General features: G+C 40.9%; 1 protein-coding gene and 1 long non-coding RNA gene across 4 annotated transcripts in view; one reads left to right on the forward strand and one right to left on the reverse strand.

Annotated features, from left to right (window-relative positions):
- Nucleotides 1-19,746, reverse strand: part of prim2 (DNA primase subunit 2) — a 55,657-nt gene extending 35,911 nt beyond the window's left edge. The window contains exons 1-8 of one of the 2 annotated variants that reach the window (XM_015944428.3): nt 19,630-19,746; nt 18,791-18,943; nt 17,710-17,822; nt 16,026-16,120; nt 15,823-15,943; nt 14,803-14,898; nt 11,666-11,803; nt 2,706-2,773 (exon numbers count right to left, since the gene is read on the reverse strand). In XM_015944428.3, coding sequence (XP_015799914.3) covers nt 2,706-2,773; nt 11,666-11,803; nt 14,803-14,898; nt 15,823-15,943; nt 16,026-16,120; nt 17,710-17,822; nt 18,791-18,935 — 776 coding nt within the window. In that variant the 5' untranslated portion in view covers nt 18,936-18,943; nt 19,630-19,746. The remainder of the gene's footprint in view (nt 1-2,705; nt 2,774-11,665; nt 11,804-14,802; nt 14,899-15,822; nt 15,944-16,025; nt 16,121-17,709; nt 17,823-18,790; nt 18,944-19,629) is intronic. The other variant, XM_015944429.3, reaches the window with a different exon arrangement.
- On the forward strand, nt 4,383-6,406 carry LOC107375729 (uncharacterized). Of its 2 annotated transcripts, none has more exons than XR_001571731.3 (7): nt 4,383-4,614; nt 5,087-5,138; nt 5,289-5,429; nt 5,674-5,763; nt 5,839-5,957; nt 6,033-6,102; nt 6,181-6,406. It is a non-coding gene; the product is annotated as an uncharacterized lncRNA (long non-coding RNA). The 2 variants fall into 2 exon arrangements; XR_001571732.3 differs by having other exon boundaries at nt 5,292-5,429.
- Nucleotides 19,747-19,990: the final 244 nt, after the last annotated feature.

Here is a 19,990-nt window from a genome sequence, read left to right on the forward strand (position 1 = left end):
ACTTTGTTTTGGTTGTTTTGGCGTCGACATCATCCTAGCGTGCAACGTTCTGTGACTCTTAAAAAAACAGCAAAAACGGAGAGAAACGCTGGCAGCGAAGGGCTTTAGCGATCAGGAAATCGCTGGCAGCGAATGAGTTAAAACAAAATTACAGTAACTAAGAAGCCTAAACATTTTAAATAAGTCACTATAAAATTGTAAATTAAATTTTAAATTTAAAAAAAGCTATAAATGATGTAAAACAATAAGCTTCTAAACCTGCAGAAAGAGAGAAAAAAGGGGGGACACACAAAAATACAACAGAACCAAAATGTCATTGCGCCAGATGCATGAGGATTTACAATAGTGACAAATTTAAATGAAAAGCACACGCTAATAACTCATAGTGCATTCTGCACCAACCACAGCAGTGGGGTATGTGTCACAAACACCCAAGTCCATACTTGTGCGAGCACCATGTGAGCACCTGTGTGTGTAGATGGCTGAAAACTTTCTCCAAATAAACAGCAATAAAACTGAAGCCATCAATATTGGCACTCCACATCAAACACAGTCTTTCCCCCTTAGCAGTATCCCCATTTTTGGCCACAACATTCCCCTTTCCTCTTCTGTAACAAATCTCGGAATCAGACTCGACTCTAATCTCACATTTGACACCCACATCCGCCACCTTGCAAGGACTCCTTTCTCCACCACAAAAACATTGCCAAACTTCACCCCTCTCTTTCCCAGACAGATGCAGAGAAGTCAATCCATGCATTCATCTCCTCCAGGTTGGGCTATTGCAACGCCCTCCTTGTTGGGACCCCTGGCAAGAGCCTACAAAAACTCCAGTACGTCCAGAACTCTGCTACCCAGGTCCTAACAATGAGGCGCACATATGATCATATCACTCCTGTCCTGAAATCCCTCCATTGGCTGCCTATCCGATATCAGATTCAGTACAAAATTTGCCTTCTCACCCACCAGCTCATCTATGGAACTGCCCCTGCCTATCCAAGCGAACTTCTCTCCCCACACACCGCGCTACAAGATACCTCCGCTCTACCACCTCTTCACACTGGCCGCACCAACCAGGTCCTTCAAGGCAGTGGCCCCTTGACTTTGGAACTCTTTTCCAGAGTCTCCGAGGGCTCCACAAGACATTTTTCTTTAATAAGGCTTTCTGGAGATATTTTTTTATGACCTACTGTGTGATCTATTGTATTGTGTTGTTTTTAGATATAGCCTGTATTCTGCTGTAATGGTTGTGTTTATCTATTCTTGGATTGTTTTTATCCCAAACTTTGTAGCACTTTGAGATTTCTTCTGGAATGTAAAGTGTATTATAAAGAAAATGTACCCTTATTATTATTATTAACTCATTCACTGCCATTGACGACTAAAGTCGTCATTTTAGATCCAACCGTGCAGGAAGACATGAAAACATCAGCACCATGATAATGAGGCCATTTCTCTGTGATAAATGACATTTTGAATGCAACCAAAGTGGTTCAACAAAGCTGCATTGTATAACAGTCATTTAAAGAGAGATAGATCTATATTGCTGCATTCGATATTGCATGTGTGCTTCAAATCAACTTTTTCTTTTCAACAAAGCAGCTCTCGCTGTCAGAATTAGAAAACCCTTGCAAAATGTGTTTCTGTAACTTGCCTAATTTAAAACCTGTACATTTATTATGTTAATTTAAAAAACTGCAAATTAACTCATTAACTGCCAATGACGACTAAAGTCGTCATTTGAATTTTTTTACTGTTTGAGCATCAGAACGAGCCCCCGCGCTGAGAGAACAAACATCTCAGCCCTGAAGCCGATCTTCATCCGTATATGTCACACGTCACATGATCAGGAAGCAACACATCCATCTATTAGGAGATCATTTTGGGCCGTTCCTGTAAAAAAAGTGAGGCGCGAACCGGAAAAGCGTCTGCCGATCACAATTCAACAACGGATTATGAAAGAACGGATAACGCTCGAAACACACGGATTCTTCCTGATGTAAGAGGTGTGTCTCCGCTTTGTTTTGGTTGTTTTGGCATCAAAATCATGCTAGCGCGCAACGTTCTGTGACTCTTAAAAAAACAGTAAAAACTGTGAGAAACGCTGGCAGCGAAGGCCGTTAGCGATCAGGAAACGGCTGGCAGTGAATGAGTTAAACAGAGCGCACATTTTGAGCGCTTGTCTTGGCTAGTAGAAGCTAACTAATAGCAACAGCATCTCCTCATGATGGAATATGTTCAGGCATGTGTTATTTGTGGAGACAAATCAATGTGGCGTTTTTTACCCAAAAAATAAATGTGCAAATGAAGGCAGCAGAAAATTTGCGTTGCTCTTAGCCAATCAGACACATGACATTTGCATATTATGAATATTAACGAATTTCAACCCCCTGAAACAGGAGTGCCATATTTTTTTTCCTGACAGGAAAGACTCACAAGGCATTCCTTCATAATAGACCACAAAAAATGGAACCTTTGGGACAGAAGTGTCCACTTTAGTCTTGGCGTTTCTCTGATAAGTCTCTCTAAATGGAAGCCTTGCAAAAGTTCTTCACAATAATATTCAGAATGGTTCCACACAACCCCACTTCAAAAGGTCTCTGAACTACGGCTTTAAATCTCCAAATTTTCTTGGTGCTCCACCTTTTAACTTTTCAACAAAACCCTTGCAAAATGGCTGTAAAGTTCCTATTCCTCCTGCTTACCTGAGATGGTTGAGGAGTGGCTGGAGACGCTCATCGGAATGCACCGCTGGTAGCGAGCGAGCTGTCAGCTGTAGAAAAAGATGGGCATCACATAAGTAACGGCACTAGGTCTTGGTGAAAGGATGGCTTGGCTTTACAGGTCAGTGCAGATGAAGCATTTTAAAAAACCGTTCACTTCAAACCAGCTCCTAATTACAGCTCTAAAGTGTTTAGGACTACTTTATTCAAACTAATTAAAAACATTTCACCGAAGGGCATTCATGCCAGAATATCTTTAATTAATTTACTTGACTGTAGTTTGTGCAGTGTTCTCGCTAACAAAATTGCACTTGTAACTTCTTAGTCAGCTGATAAATCCTGCATCTGATGTGCTTATTCACACTGACAGTTTTTTAAAGTGAGTGGAATATTCACACACCTTTTCTGAATATCTGTTGGCAGTAGCAGGGAGCAGACAGTTAACTTAGTGTGAGAACGCCTTTAAAGTGCTCATGCTCAGACAACTGCATAGAAACCCGGCGCCACAGTGCCATCCTAAAACATATGTAGCATATAAAACAACCGTTGGCTAATATTTCACAACCCATGCATTTTGCAGCTGTGACTGGTTAAAACTTTTGTTTTAAAATTGATTTTTTTTTCCCATTATTGTTTCAGCTAAGGGAAATAACCAAAACAGGAACAAAAATTGTTTTGGAAAATTGTTCAATTCCAACAGTTAGTGGTCCAGATAATTACTTGGGAAGAGAAGAATGGAAGAGCCAGAACCAAACTGCTCTTTATATTTTTGTTTTGTTCTCTCCTCTCATTCAGGCCCAGCCTGTCTAATGTTGGAGGACACGTATTTAGACCAAAGCCAATCAGAAAGTCTGTTTGCCAACATCAGTCAGGATGCAATTAGACTACCAAACAAAAAGAATGTCAAATTATGACTGCAGCCAAAACTGAATTCAACAGCCAGTCTGTTGTTTTATTAAAAAAAAGAGAGACAGGAAGCATTTGTCAACAAAACATCTGAACTTTTTCTTCTCAAAATAAATAAATAAATAAAAGAATACATACATTTTTTTAAAATGCAAAATCAGAGCAAATAAAGGCGTAGAGCAGAGCTACTCTGAACCCACTCCAAGATTAGATGGCACATGAAAACCACACTCTAAAATCACACTTCTGTAATTCTAGTAATCACACTTCATTTAACCAGAAGTGAGGTGCAGACGAGTTATTCAAATCGCCAAAAAGCATTTTAGATCAGTGACTGAGTGGAGCCCAAAGTTTGACAAGAACACATACATAACGTGGAATAACACTGATTGAAGGCGACTTCACTGTTAAAGAGCAAGTCACATCAAAATCAACTTTTTTTTAGCTGATAACTAGTATAAATGAGTGTTGTAGACATGTGCAGTTATTAATTTTGCATTTTGATGCATTTTCTTTGAAAACACTAAATTCTGTCTAAAAATGTCAGTCTAGTGCCATCTTCAGCTCAAAAGTATCGAACACGTTTACGTTGAGTCTGTTCTAGCCACCGGCTAACAAGAATGATGCTAAGTATCCAAGAACAGTACTACGTAGCAGCTCTGTGGCTGTAGGTTATAAAAGCACAGCGGTCTCAAGCAGCCTTGTAGCAGTCGGCTCGGTTTAGGGGCAAGTGAGTTGTGCTGTAGTTAGCATTAGCATTGTGTCAGAGTCCCAGCAAAGCTTCTAGTATTATAGTTATTTAGTTCTAGTAGCTTGGCTGTTAATATTGTAGTTAAGTGTTTTTTACATGTTACTCTTTCACCAACTTGATGTGAATTTTAACTGGTTTGAAGAGCATTTCACATTAGTCCAAGCCATTCCAGTAATTAGCCGGATCCCGCCAACTGCTGCTTCCTCAAAACGGAGATTTTAGGTCCAATTTGAGGTGAGTAAGCTAAATAATTCATTTTAACAGCTTCTAAAGATCGTTCCATACCTGTAATTTTGCAGCTATATTTGCTATATTTATAATTACAAAGTAAGAGAGACGTGGACATGGTTCACGTAATTTAGACAATCAGTCCACACTGCTGCAGGCTTGGAGCCAGTGTTGTGTGTGTTATAATGTCACAAACTGGTTCGGGTTAAGTTTTTGTGCCAGTTAGTAATGTCAGTGCTGATGCAGAGCAGGAGGGACACTGGAGTAGCTCCTCCTGCAGCAGACCTGACCCGGTTCTGAACTGGTGCTGAGTCCGGTTCTCATTAGAACATGTCTGATTCTGGACACTGAGTTAGCTCTGAGAGCAGTCCAACCACTCACCAGCCGTGTTATAAAGCACATATATGACAGTTTGTTTTGTACATGATCTAAGTTACTAAACTCCCACAACAATGTGATAATATTTTTTCTGCCCAAGACTGATGTCATTTTCCACCAGCCTGGACCGGTCCAGGCTAGAAGTCTAGCAGGTGAGTTATTTTTAACCATCTGTCTTTCTTTACCTTCTAGATTTAACAATATGTAATAATTTTAGCTTATTGTTACACACGTGTGTTGCTGCTCTTAAAAACAACTATAAATATATTTGCTGTTTCTTTATATTTCACATAACCTCCCAGCAGCAGTATGTTGCGACACTGGGACCATGATGGGAATTCCACCCAGAGCAGCTTCTACACTCCTGAACAGACACACTGTGTGGTGGAGCTTCTGAGCAGCTTCCATCTGAATGACAGGACAAGCTCCATGAACTGATCCAGGTAAAAACATTCTAAATAATAATATTGTACTCTGTATTCTGTTTTTTTTTTTCACACATCTCAGCCTGGCTGCTCACCACTGGAGAGGAGTAGCTTCCCAGACTCACACTAACATCCTGTTTTACCTCAGGGCCTCCTGATCCATCAGAAAAACATGTAGCTCTATCCTCACTCCGCTCTCCACGTTTCTCATCATCTCTGGAAGCTACCTCCCACAACACTGTGATGTTATAATTTTTTTCAGGTTAAATGAACTCAAGTAATCTGCTGTCAGACTGACTGTTGCAGCTACAAATGGTCCAGACTAACATGAAGCCTTGCAGGTGTAGTAAAGGTGAGTTGTTTTTTTATCATGTAATCTTCATTACAACCTTTGAGTTTTAACATTTACTATGTTTTTGTTTCATAGCTTATTGCTACACGTGTGTTGCTGCTGTGAGCTTGGAGCTAGATTACATCATGACATCATGAAAGAGGCTACCGATTCTGGCCCTGTGACACTTGGTATCGCGTGAGCTGATTCACCTGGTAAATACATTTTACATTAAATATTTTGGTTTTTGCTATCAAAAGTAAATTAACTAATAACCTGCATTATTGCAGGACACTAAGCAAAATATGGACTCTACACCATGAGGCTGGCACACGTCAAGATTCTATAAGAGCACATAAGGTGAGCAACACCACAGGTTATTATTATTATTATTGTACACTGTCCTGGATTTGTTTTCTTTCTGCATCTCATCATTAGCCTGGCTGACCACCTGATAACTCCAGTCATCTGGCTATGACAGCATGAGTGTGTCCTCACACACCTGTAACCTATCAGCTCATCTGGCAGAATAGAGAGAAGAGACAACACCACATCTCCTGTTCCTGGAAAGCCTTCAGTCATCCTTCGATGACTGAGAACCTCCATCAGCTCCGTCTCCTGTCTGCCTACAATTATTATAATAAATATTGTGTTTGACAAGTTCTGTGTGCTGCCAAAATGTCTCATTTTAATTCCAGTTTTTATATTTTAATGGATATTTATAAACTGCATTAATTGAATTATCACATTGTTGCATGTTTAACTAGCTCTATTGTGATGAATTAAACTAGTACCTCACTGTTAAAAGCTTGTTTAAAACTCAAGCGTGTTTAAATATTTATGGACATGAACAAAAACAGGAAATATATCAATTGAGATTTATTTGCATAATATAACAAATAACTGTTTTAAGGGGGAAGGAATCATTCAAAGGCACAATCTTCTGGAATCTCCTGATCCTAACCACACCACCAGAGGAGACCCAGCTGCAGACGCTTGAGGATCACCTACGACCAAGAGAAAGCTGGTATCAGTAATGAAATCAGGGCAATTTTAGGTGGATGTTTGTGATTGTGTAAAATAAATGAACACATTACAGAATTTTCTCATGGGGTATTTTTATAACTTTCTCTGCAGCAGACTGTAACTTGAGCCCAGGGCTCCTGGAGAGCTGCTATCCAGCACGTTTCAGTGGATTTTCCTGCTTTAACAGGTTAGATTAGCTGTTAAGCAGCTCAGCTATTTGCCGCTGATTAAAACCAGGTGTGTTGATGCAGATAAACCTCTAAAACATGATTGATACTAGCTCTCTAGGGCCGTGGAGCCAAACCCTGCAGCTAACCTAGTGCTATGGCTAACGGCTACTTACCATTCATAGCTGGTTCTGTTGGGTCGGCTCCGGTGGTTTCAGGCAACTCAAAAGCTCAAAACAATCAGGCTCGGGTCCGCTTGTCTCCTCCAAATGGACTTAGTCCCTTTTTTCTCATCGTCTTGGTAAGGAGGGGGAGAAACGTCCTCCACTTCTAATGACTGCTCAGAGTGAAAAAAGCTAGCTTTGTCTCGTTACCCATCCGTCTTCGTCACTGCCGTGGCTCCGCCCTCTCGGTGCGCCAGGCAACGCCTACTAAAATTGCAATTTTCAAAATTGATATGTGGGTGGAGAAGGACTCTGAGGCAGGGTTGAACTGCCCTTTAAATACAAGAGGAAGACAAGAAAATTCAGTGTTGTCACTGAACAGAAATGAACCGTTGTTTACACTGCCAAGGCACTTCCAAAGTACAGACAAAAGGAAGTGACAGTTTTAAGACTAAAACAACTGAATCTGATGTCTACTGACTCGCTGCTTGTTTCTCTTTTTGGTTTTATACATACAGCTAGAATAGTGCTAATTATTCCAGAGCTCCATTCAAAAACGTTCAATTCTACATATTTGTGCCGGCAATATGGTAAATGGTCTGTATTTGATATAGCAACTTATAGGGTCCTGGAACCCCCCCAAGGTGCTTTACAACACAATCATTCATTCACACACATTCACACTCTGGCGGTGATGAGCTACAGTTGCCCGGGGGCACACTGACAGAGGTGAGTCTGCCGTCCTTCTGAACACCATCAGCAGGAAAGGTGGGTTAAGTGTCTTGCCCATGGACACAACAACAGCATCAGATTGAGCGGGGCTTGAACCTGCAACCTTCTTATTAGCTCCTGTGCCACTGTGCCCCAATAGAAAAACACCTATCTGTTAATCTCTAGCACGTACAAATGTCTGAATGCTTGAGCATCCCACCCACTCTCACCTAAATCAGCTGTGAAGCAGAGACAATCTGCTATACTGAGAGAAAAGCTCAACCTATATATTAGGGCTGCAACAACGAATCGATAAATTCGATGAAAATCGATTACTAAAAGCGTTGGCAACGAATTGCGTCATCGATTCGTTGTGTCACACAACTCTTCCAAAAGCGCCCCCCCCCCTTCCCGCCCGCCGTTGCGCGCAGACCAGAGCAAGTCAGATCAGCGCGAGGGAGAGCCGGCAGATCAGCGCGAGGGAGAGCCGCAGATCAGCGCGAGGGAGAGCCGCAGATCAGCGCGAGGGAGAGCCGGCAGATCAGCGCGAGGGAGAGCCGCAGATCAGCGTGAGGGAGAGCCGCAGATCAGCGCGAGGGAGAGCCGCAGATCAGCGCGAGGGAGAGCCGGCAGATCAGCGTGAGGGAGAGCCGGCAGATCAGTGCAAGGGAGAGCCGGCAGATCAGCGCGAGGGAGAGCCGCAGATCAGCGTGAGGGAGAGCCGGTAGCGGCAGATCAGCGCGAGGGAGAGCCTGCAGACTTGTGTTGCACAGCGATCCAGGCAGCTGCTTCCAGCGCACGGTCCATTCTCAAAGTGGCGCAACCAAAAAACTATAATTAGCACACGATCATTCATGTCTGCACATGTTCTCTATTTTCTGTCTTATTTGTGCCTGAAGCGCGCTACTGCGGAGCTCATCACCTGTGCTGTGGTGATGTCACCTCACGCAGCATCGAAAACGCGCTCTGCGCTTTTTGGTCAGGAGATCCCTTTGACCTGCTCAAAAGTAACTGATGAGGTGAAAAAGTAAGAATCCAGGCAACAGATTTTCTGGAGAATTAAGAGGAGATGCAGGAAGATGAGAGACAGACAGGACAGGAAAATAGTTCAATAAAAACAAGAAAACAAAACAAAGTGTTGAAAAGTAAAATGTAGGTAGATTTATCTCCACTACACGTTTTTACCTGTATAAAGCAATAAGTTATACACATGTCATATTTATACATCTGATACAATTCAGATCACCTTCAAAACTCAGTCACACACCCAGGGCCGTTTCAAGACATTTTGGGGGCCAAGGCAAAATGCCCCCCCCCCCCCCCCAATAACTGGGCTCCCCAGAAGCCTCTGTGTAATTCATGCCCTCTCCAGTAGTGTTAGTTATATGGTGTTTATAAAAGCCCCTCAGACATTACTGACATGTTCTAATATTATCAGATGAAAAACTAAATTATCAGACATGCTGTCTCATCTGCTTCTTTTATAAACTTGCAAAAAGTAACAAAACCATTTGAAAGCCACTATTTGTGGATTCTCTGAAAGTTTCCATGGAGTTTGTGACAACTTATTTTTTCATTGATCCTATCGTCTAATCTCACAGCTGAAACAAGCATCCTTAATAATCTGTGCACAGGAAGCTTACCGATGCTGTAGTAAAACAAAAGGTATAATAATTTATTATTAATAAAACCTTGTTGCAGCACTAAAGCAGAAAAATTAGATTTTGCATTAAATATGCAAAATATTTACATATGAATTGTTTTAGAGCCCTTTTATTGGCAGAATCTGATATTAATTTAGTTCTTACAAAAAATGGGTCCCAACATGGTTTGTGTGGCGTTGCCATAGTGTGACGTCATAGGCACAGATCCCCTGTCCTCTTGTTTGGAAATGGAAATATGGTCACCCTATTAAACAAACTGTCCACACGAGGCTTTTGCGCCGCACAGAGACGCTTCGCTGCCTACGACTGAACGTCAGTTGAGAGTCAGTCTCATGCAGACTGACCAATGAAGAGAGGGCCTCAAGTTAAGACCCTCTCCTCATTGGTCAGTCCACACGAGGTGGGTCAAAGGTTACTCTGGGCGGGTTACGTGTTGTCAGGCATTCAAGTATTGAGTATATTTACTGCATATTACAGTAAAATATTCTGTATGTGACCACATTATGGTGATCCTCGGGTCGTGATGATGGAGCCCTTGAATATTGTTGCCCAGGGTACAACAAAGTGTTAATCTGGCCCTGGTTCCGCCGTCACATTCCCGCAGAAACTGGTTGATCACACCGTGGCCAGACTACTAGCATGTGGTTTTACAACCACAATGTCCTCGGAAGCAAAAACGCTTTTAAAAGGGAGGGAGGAGTCCTAACTGTTGCTGCAGGCGTGTTGTGTGAGAGTGCAGTTATATACTGGTTAATATATTTTTGGGTTCAGTTGCTTTCATGTGGCCTTATGTGAGTCTATTTGGGATCATTGGAATGATCAGCAGCATTTCTTGATGCGACTTTATGGCAGTTGCCCAGGGCATCATCGCAAGGAGGATGGCATTCATTTACTTTTGTTTTATTTGGTATTTTTTCAGTCATTTTTGGAAATAGTGATCAATTTTGATTAATTCACAGCCTATGTTTAATTACATTTAAAATAAATGTCAACAGATGAGATCAAACAAAACAGATGAGAATTGCCCTTAAGCTGTTTAACTTGGACCAAGCATTTTAGGTCACAGATAGATGTAGCTTAGGGTCTCTGTCTATACACCTTATAAGACAATTTAGGTGATGGCATGTTGTTTTTCTGCTATTGAACTGTTTTCTAATAATGTGTTAAATAAAGTGAAGGAAGGAGAGAAATAACGTTTCCCTAGCAGTTTTTAAAAATTTCCCCATGTAATCCGATTAATCGATTAATCGTGTCGAGACCCCATCCGATTAATCGATTATCCAAATAATCGTTTGTTGCAGCCCTACTATATATATAATAGTTTAGAATCTATTGATGCAAAACCAGTTTTTTGCTAGATTTATAATGCAGTGACAGTACATTTTTAACACATTGTGCAGCTTAAAGTTGTTTTTCAACATACTGGTGTGTGTGTGTGTATGTGTATATATATATATATATATATATATATATATATATAATTTTCTTTTTGTGAAATTTCCAGCAAGTCACCCATCATCGAGTGCCTAATTAACTGAACAAGTCTTTTCATGTATGGTACGGTGCCGCTGGCTTCGCCTGTTGATAACGCTCACGCCACTTCTGCAGCTTGGACTTTTCGCTAAGACAGAGCTCAGCCACAGTTGTCCCCTCGCATACGTAATGAGAAAGGCCTCTGGTTCTGAAAACACAGCGTTTCACGTCCCTCGGGGTGTTCGGTTCTTAACATGAGCGTTTCGATACCGCGCCTTCGTGGACCCCCTGCCACGGCTTTAAAAAACATGGTGCCTGCAGGGACAATGAGCTCTTTCCTGCTAGTTTTTACCAATCACCCCTCCAGACATTTTATGTCATGTGTGCACACTTACTTCCCTTATTTGAACCCTGCATTTCTCCAGTTTCCCTCAGGCCACTGAAGGCAACTGCTGCAATTTAACAATCTGTCTAATGGAACCAGGCATTTTGGAAACATAAAACGCATTTGAGTAAAGTGCACGTACACAGAGAGGCAACTTAACTTCAAGTGTTGAAGGCATTATACTTCTTTGCATCGTTTCTAGGACACAGTAAGTTGGTGATTTTTCAAGTGACTTAAATGTTGATTTAAACTCCTTAAAATGCAATTAAAATAGCCGTGTTTGTTTCTTATTGGTGCCACAAAAATAAAAACACAAAACCTGCAACTACTTACTGCCAGAGCTTTGGACAGCCTTGTGCGGAAATCGTTGAGAACAATGGTGACGATGTCCTGATGAGGAATGTATGCGTAGCCTTCCTTGAGGTACACTTTCCTTGTTCTCACAAGATCAAGGGCATCTTGAAATGGAACCTTTTAAAAAATAATAAGAGTATCACTAATCTATTTGAATTTAAGCAATGAATTAAAAAATATGAAGCACAATGAATTTCAGGATTAAAAGGCTACAATCTCCCGTTGTTTGAAACCAGAATTTAAGCTTTAAGGTGACCCATCAATCGGGCTCTGAATAAAGGTTTAACATGTTTCAACACAATCTAAAGACAAATAACCAATGATAAATCCTGCTTAAATGCAAGACAATAGTTACCTTTTTAAATATTTTTAACCAAAAGGCTAAGAACAAGTATTCGGCATATTTCTAAGTGAACGTCTGATTCAATGGATGTTCCTGACCATAAACGGATCTGCTGTGCTGTGCCACTGAAATATCCCGGTCAGGCGACTGTCTGGGTAATTATATCGAACCGTCGTGGTATGCGCGTGTCGTTTTAGGAATAAAAGGAGTACCTGACCTGGGGTATGATTTTGTTAAAGGCTCGGTAGAGCGGCTGGGTGGGACTTGTGATTAACACTTGCTGATTGGTTGCAGCTCAGTGGGAAATGACATCAGCAGACGTCGCCAATCAAACAGCATTTGTAAAATTGGAAGAGTTGCTAGTAAAGCTAAATGGAAGGAAAAGAAAATGAGCAGTCGACGCTGCTTTAACATCAGCATTTTTAAACTTTTATCTAGGGTACATACATCGCCCAACCGATACACTGGGCCAATGTTTAATATTGTTTACATACCTGCATCGACCGATGTACTTTTTTAGTTCGACCGATTTAAAGTCAGGCACATCCCCGGGCATCCCGGTGCTGCTGCCGTATTTAATTTAAATATATATTTATGTTCCTGAATAACATCTGAATAATAAATGCTCCCAAAAATTATTTTCAACTCAAAATGTTTTTATTGACCAGTTTTGAACATTTAATAGTTGTTAGATGTCTGATTTCAACACTGAGCAGTGCACAACATTAATATTTAACAGTTGGTGAAATTCTGTGAATTAAAACGGATTCAGCTTCAGAAATGTGGTGCATCAACTGTTGTTAGTAGTGACATTTTAGCATGCAGACAAGGTGGAAAACGTCTAGATTAGGGTCATGAAAATCGTCCCAAAAGAGCAGCATATATCGACCACCGGCTGACCATGACCTCAACATATCGGCATTGGTATCGGCATAGCCAATATCAGTCGACCTCTACTTCCGACGCCAATAAATGCAGCAGAAATCCCTCAACAACGCCATGATTTTTACTGCTTTTTGTCTCCTGCAAAGCCCCATTAAACTGTTTCTTCTGATCACTGAACACTGCTTTTTACATCACACAGGCACTCTCTCAACATGTCCCCTGAATGCAATAAAATACAACGCGCTTTGACAGAACAAAACATCTTTAATGTTATGAATGTCCGTCTGTAGCTTGGGCGCTTTTGGAGGCTGATCAGTGATGTCACTCACTGCCGAAGAAGTAGCAATATGCTGACATCCTAGCAAAGTCCTAAAAGGGGTGATTTTGCATGGAAGCCATTAGTGTTTCTCAATGCCAAGAAACCTCGCATTGATGTCTTGGCCCCGCCCCGGTTGCCTAGGGCAGGGGTCCTCAATTATAATGGTCCAAGGACCACTCACAAAAAAAAGACTGGGGGTGGGGGGGGCTGTAATGCACATAACACACAAGCTTGCACTATAAAGCAGGACAACACCTGTCCCCCTCCAGCTCGGCTGTGTGACTGCACTAACCTGTCCTGTGGGACCCTCACCATGTGACCCTCATGTCCATGCTGTCTCTGGAGGAGCAGATAGGAGACAAGACCTCCTGTAACTTAAAATGAACCAAAGCTTCCTCCCAGTTTCTCTTTAAGCTGAATTTAACATCAGTTTATCATCATGGAACAAAAGAATAAAGTGGAACAAGAACATCCATCTTCTATTTCTCTCTCCTTTTAACTTCTCCGTGTCCCTAAACAAAAGAGACAGGTGAACACGCTGCAGCCGCCGTCACTCACCCCGCTCCCTCCCCAAGACCGGATCTCCGACATCAAAGCACTCGGTCTGACTGAGCGCTTCCAGGAGAAATAATATTGAAATTATGAAAATAATAATGCGTGTTTGGAGGAGTGTCCTCCGATCCTCTCTCTCTGTCGCTGATTGAGCGAGCGGAGCGCGCCACTCGACAACCCGCTCAATTAACATAATTCACGGCCCTAATCCAACAGAACTGGTCGGGCTGGGTCTCAGGTTACAACTCTAGCGCTCAGCCCTGCAGAACCACATAAAGGCAGAACAAAGTTTCCTACCCGGTAAATGTGGGGAACACCCTCTCTGACAGATCTGGATGCTCCGCTGGTGCCGCTGTTAAAATAACAAAACTACGTTCCACTATAACTGATTATGGTACTCTTCTATGATGCAGAATCGTTTATGCCTGTATCTCATGCATTGACTATTTGATTATTTTCCGCAGCTCTGTCTGTCCTACACCTCCCGGTTGGCCGTCGGAGGTGTGGGTGGGGGGTGCAAACAACACAGGACAAACAATCATGCACACACACCTAAGGACAATTTAGACAGACCAGTTAACCTAACAGTCATGTTTTTGGACTGTGGGAGGAAGCCGGAGAACCCAGAGGAACCCCACGCATGCACAGCGAGAACATGCAAACTCCATGCAGAAAGATCCCAGGCTGGGAAGCGAACCCAGGACCTTCTTGCTGCAAGGCAACAGCTCTAACCACTGCGCCACTGCGCAGCCCATTTCCTGGAACTCATACAGTGGAAATGCAACTACTGTAGTTTAAGACCCCCAATGCCTGAGGGACGCCGACACGTCAATCTACAAATGGACACCAATATGTACAATTTGGCGAATTGGTTGCATGCCACAGTTTTGCATCTTACAGTCACTGCACTGAATCTACAGAATGTACCAACATTAGATTTTTAATGTGTATTAAAACATGAATCATGGTAGTGAGCAGAGTGGCATCCATCTCAGTGGAAGGAAATGAGTGACTCACTTTGTAGAAGTCCTGATCCTCTACAGTGATTCCACTGATGGCGTAAGTGGAGCTGACAAGTTTCTCCTTTAACTCCTTCTTCTCTTTGAGACTAATCTGAAAAAAAAAAAAGTTATTGATGACTTTCAGCGAGGAGCTTCAAAGACTAACCCATCCATCCATTTTCATCCGCTTATCCGCAGTCGGGTCGCGGGGGCAGTAGCCTAAGTCGAGAGGCCCAGACTTCTCTCTCCCCAGCCACTTGGGCCAGCTCCTCCGGGGGAATCCCAAGGTGTTCCCTGGCCAGGTGAGAGACATAGTCCCTCCACCGTGTCCTGGGTCTCCCTTTAGGCTCCTTCCCGGTTGGACGTCCCCAGAAAACCTCACCAGAGGCGTCCAGGAGGCATCCTGACCAGATGCCCGAGCCACCTCAACTGGCTCCTCTCGATGTAAGGGTTAATCCATCAGCAGCGAGGGCTCGCCGAAACCAAATAGTTAGAGACTAGTACATGATTTGCGTCCATGACCGGTTCAAAACGCTAATAGACGTTTTATAAAGTTTCAGTATTTTTGTTCATAGATATTTTATAAAGTGAAACAAATCCTGCCTAATAACATAATAAAATGTCAGAAGAGCATAAAAATCATGTCAATAGAAATAACTGTTGCATAAAAATCATGTCAATAGAAATAACTGTTTATTTAAAAACTATCACATATGAACCACTTTTCCTTTTAAATAAGAACAAAAACAGTAATATTTAAAAATGAAATGAGATTAAGCTTTTAGTTTGAAAAGCTCTAATGTGGCTAAACAGCGCCACCCAGTGGAGAAACAATTAAGTATCCATACACTAATTTTTCTGCTTCATAATTATTACCCATCACATTATTTAAAAATACCTTGAGTGTTTGTTTCCTTTGCCAAATACATTTATGTGTTGATCAAAATTTAATTTAAGCTCCCACAAAACAATTGATCAACATTTGACAATTAATAATTCAATTAAATGAGCAGAAAACCAGGGTTTAATGACTTACTGCGTCATACTGGAGATTATTCTTGTGAAGAAACTCAAGCTTTTGTTTTGAAAGCAGTCCATTAAAGCGATAGCGGAAAAGATCAACCTCCTGCTGAATGAACCATCGCCGCAGATCTTCCCTTTAAAGACAGAGTAAATTTAAAAGTCTGTTTTCTTTTGTTTAATTAGGATTCCTCAACATGATTAAAACCACAAACTTACGTCTGACAATAGGCCAATCTGAGAATGAAGTGGGAGATATGGTCCTTTCTTCGCTTCTCACTCTCACTTGGTCCACCTGGAAGTTTTCTGTCATCCTTAAAGAATAAAAAGATGTTTATAGTAGTGAAAAGTCTCAGAACAGTACTACTAGATCAACATGATTTCTTCTTTTTATGTGGCTGTTGCTTATCTTATAATTTCTCCACATCTTGAGAATCTCAAAAGTATTTTCTAAACCTGAAAAGTTTGTGGATTTTAAAAAAATTAGAGGATTAATCAATCTAAAACAAAACAAATAGCTCAATCTAATTCCTAAAGTGTGTACTGGTTTCAAACTGCCCAGTCATAAATAATAAAGTCACAAAGAAACATAAGAAATTGTATTTATTTCTAATAAATCCTAGCCCAATACAGTCGGTGGGACTTAAAGACCAAGTTCACTTGTTTTTTTTCCCCAACACAGCTGCAGCGGTCTCAAGTAGAAATGAGTGCCTTGTGAGTCGATGTGGTGGTAAAAAAGCTCGGGAGCTCCTGTTTCAGGAAGTAGAAATAAGCCAGAGCAGAGGGGAGCAGAAAATGGCAGGATCAAGAGTTGGACATCCCACCTATGACTGGCTAACAGCAACGCGACTCTTCCACCGACTCACCGTTTGCTTTGCTACTTTGATGTTTTATCTCCACAAATGACACGCTCCGGAAGGAGTTCTGCCATGTTGAGGAGAAGCTAATGTTAACATTTAGACTCTGCTCTCTCCTGGACGCTAAATCAGCCTTCCCTGTCGCGAGTCAAGATGGGTGAGTCCATAAAACCTAATTTGACAGCGTGATGTGCAATTGTCACTGGATTTCCACGTGTATTTTCTATAGGTGGCTAATGCAGGACACTTAGCATGCATGTTAAACTCTGAGTGACCTATCGTACTTCAAAAATAACAAGTAAAAAGTGGTTTCTCGGTTAACTTGGCCTTTAATGTAGCTTACAGGCTTGAATACATGAAGGTGGCAACTGTTGTTAGGTGTACTTTCTGTATTTTAAGTACAACGAGGCCCTAAACTAGTCAGTGTAAACGTTAGAGACAGAAAAGTGATTCTATTGGCTTGACTAAGTCTGCACCTTGAACATAAACGTCTACAAGCTATGTTAGCTTTCTAAGTCCACAGATAAAAATAGAAAATTGCTGTTTTATATTAAAAGGGAAAAAATAAGGATAACTTAGAGACCAAAAACATGAAATAAAGTAGTAACCAGACTAAACAATTTTGAGTTACCAGTTATTGGTTGTGTTTACACAGCATATCCTCATACTCAAGATTAAAACAAACAATAATAGAACTCAAATGTTAAGTATTTGTGGGAACTAGTACATTTTGAACTCTAAATAAAAGCAAGGATTGACACCAGACAATGGAAATATACCATGCCAAACTCCAGTCCTCGAGGGCCACACTACCACGTTTTATTGTGTTCCCTGTTCCAACAAATCTGACTTCACTCAGAAGATGACAACAGACTTCTGGAGAGCTTGGTGAGCTGCTGCATAAGTTAATCAACTGTGATGGAACACGGGAAAAAAACGAAAAGGTTCAGGATGCCGGCCCTCGAGGACTGGAGTTTGACACCCCTGTGCGAATTTAACTCTTAACATCAGAATAGTTTATAATCAAACAGCAGAAGAATACTCACAACTTCAGACCTGTAGGGAAAGTTCAAGGTCTTCAGCTCAGAATCCAGTTTCTTCGAGTACTGCTCTGACTGTTTCACATAACTCACTCCCAGGTTCTCAACCGTCTTCAACACTGCAGTGGCACCAAGAAAAGGCAACATTAGGGACGTGAATCTTAGAGCAACTCACGATTTGATTCGATTCCGATTCTCTGGGTGTCGATTCGATTCAGAATAGATTCTTGATTTAAACTCAATTCACAATCAATTTTAACAAAGAGTGTCAGTTCTAGGATTAACCACTTTGTTGTACAAGTTAGTTAAAGCTATGGGACATTTTTATTTTACTTTAAACTGGTCATGCTCAAAAAATGCAAATTTACAAGGTAAACTAAAGTGATTCTAAAACTGTAAACAGAAGCAATCTTTTGACCAAAAGGCAACATTTATTTTTGCTTATCTTGTATAATATAACAAATCTTTAGTTGCCTAACAGTAGCTTTGAAAGTATTACGGTCAAATACTTTTCAAGTACGTGTGGAAACAAGTTTAACGTTTGAGTCCTCAACCTGTTAAAAATAAGTGCCTCAGATTTATTACAAAGGAAAATGTTTTCTCTCATTTATCAATAACTTCAAATAAACACATGAGTAATCCTGAGTACTCACTCATCAACTTAGAAACTAAATATGAGAATACCTCAAATTAACGAGTATGGAAAAAATTACATTCTAGTCCCCACTTATCAGCAGATTCAAACATAAATCATCTCAATTTATGGGACCACAAAAGTAAACGGAGTACTGACTCTCCTAACAAAGATTAAAAAAAAACAGACAAAAGTGCATCTTAAACCTGTAACGTGCCAAACATTTGAGTTCTTGGAATCGATTCGGAACCTTTGTGAATCGATTCTGAATCTTTATAAATAAGAATCCCGATTCAAACTTGAATCGATTTTTTTCAGCACCTCTAGGCAACATTGTTACCAAGCTCTTAAAATAAAATGCATCTTGATATAATAAAAAGTAAACCTGCAAAAAAAATAGCTAAACAATTTAAATAAATCTAGATTTTGTTCACGAACACTGAATGGTCTTACATTTCAGTCTGTCCACAGCAAAGGTCTCAAATTCAGAGAGAGAGATGTTTTCCAGAGGGGGCTGCCCGTAGAATTGCAGCGGCTGCACGTAGAGCTCAGTCTGGATGCTTGTCCCGAACTTCTTTCTTCTCCCAGAAAACAGCATGGTGCTTGCTGGATTAGGAAAAATAAATACCATAACTATAAAAGTTAACAGATCATGTTTCATTCAGATCAGGTGTAACTGCATGTTCATTGGTTCCGTATATGAACGCAGTAACAACACAGGAGGGAAGCATAGGCAAATAATTGTTTTTTATTCTTGCTAAATTTAACACCAATCCAGGTTATACCTAATCTGTAAAGGAGCTGCTTCATGAAAAATAATAATGTATGTAGAGATTGATTGGGGCACCAAATACAGCTCCCTCGCTGCATTATTACAAGTTTTAGTAGATATTGTAGAAGATTACTGCCCCGTTTTTATTTTTAATAAATTATAAAGAATGAAAACAGAACGCAAGAACTATTTTTAGGGTAAAACTCAGCAGCTCAGAATGACTACGTCATCAACACTCGCCTTTTAACCTGACAGCGGTTTTAAGATGCTAAAAGTATCTACGCAAACACTTAACTAAACTATGACGGCTAATTTAAACAAAGTGTGCACAAACCGCAAAAAACTAGCGGTTTATAGACCAATGAGGAGACACTAAAACTCCTTAGACCAAAACAAACCGACTTTCAAGTGTAGAAACGTCTACGTTGACACGGTGCTCGCTAACACTGAGACAGAAACGAGCTAGCTAAACTTGAGCTATCGGAATAACGTTTAAACTTCATAATCAATGTAACTTTACCGATAAAATATGGAGCTGCTCTTACTGACACAAATCCCGCCAAACAACGAGAGCTTGTTTAACAAACGCGGGTAAAGAATGACGATACGCCCAACACAGGAAGTGGAACGCTTACGTAGAGCGGTGAGCGCTCGTTTAGTTTTTTACGTTGCCCGTCTGTGGCATTTCATCGTGAAATACAAGAAAAAACGAAATGTAATGGGCAATTTCACGTTGAAATGTTAAATCCAAAAGTGTTAGCAAACGTTTTGGCTAAAAAAAAAAGTGATCGTATTTGCACTGATACGTTTTAAGGTATAACTGGGTTACACAGAAACACCTTTAATGCATAACAAACGCACACTTGAAAAATAAATAACAG

The sequence above is a fragment of the Nothobranchius furzeri genome, chromosome 12 (assembly GCF_043380555.1).
Source record: "Nothobranchius furzeri strain GRZ-AD chromosome 12, NfurGRZ-RIMD1, whole genome shotgun sequence".
Classification (NCBI taxonomy): Eukaryota; Metazoa; Chordata; class Actinopteri; order Cyprinodontiformes; family Nothobranchiidae; genus Nothobranchius; species Nothobranchius furzeri.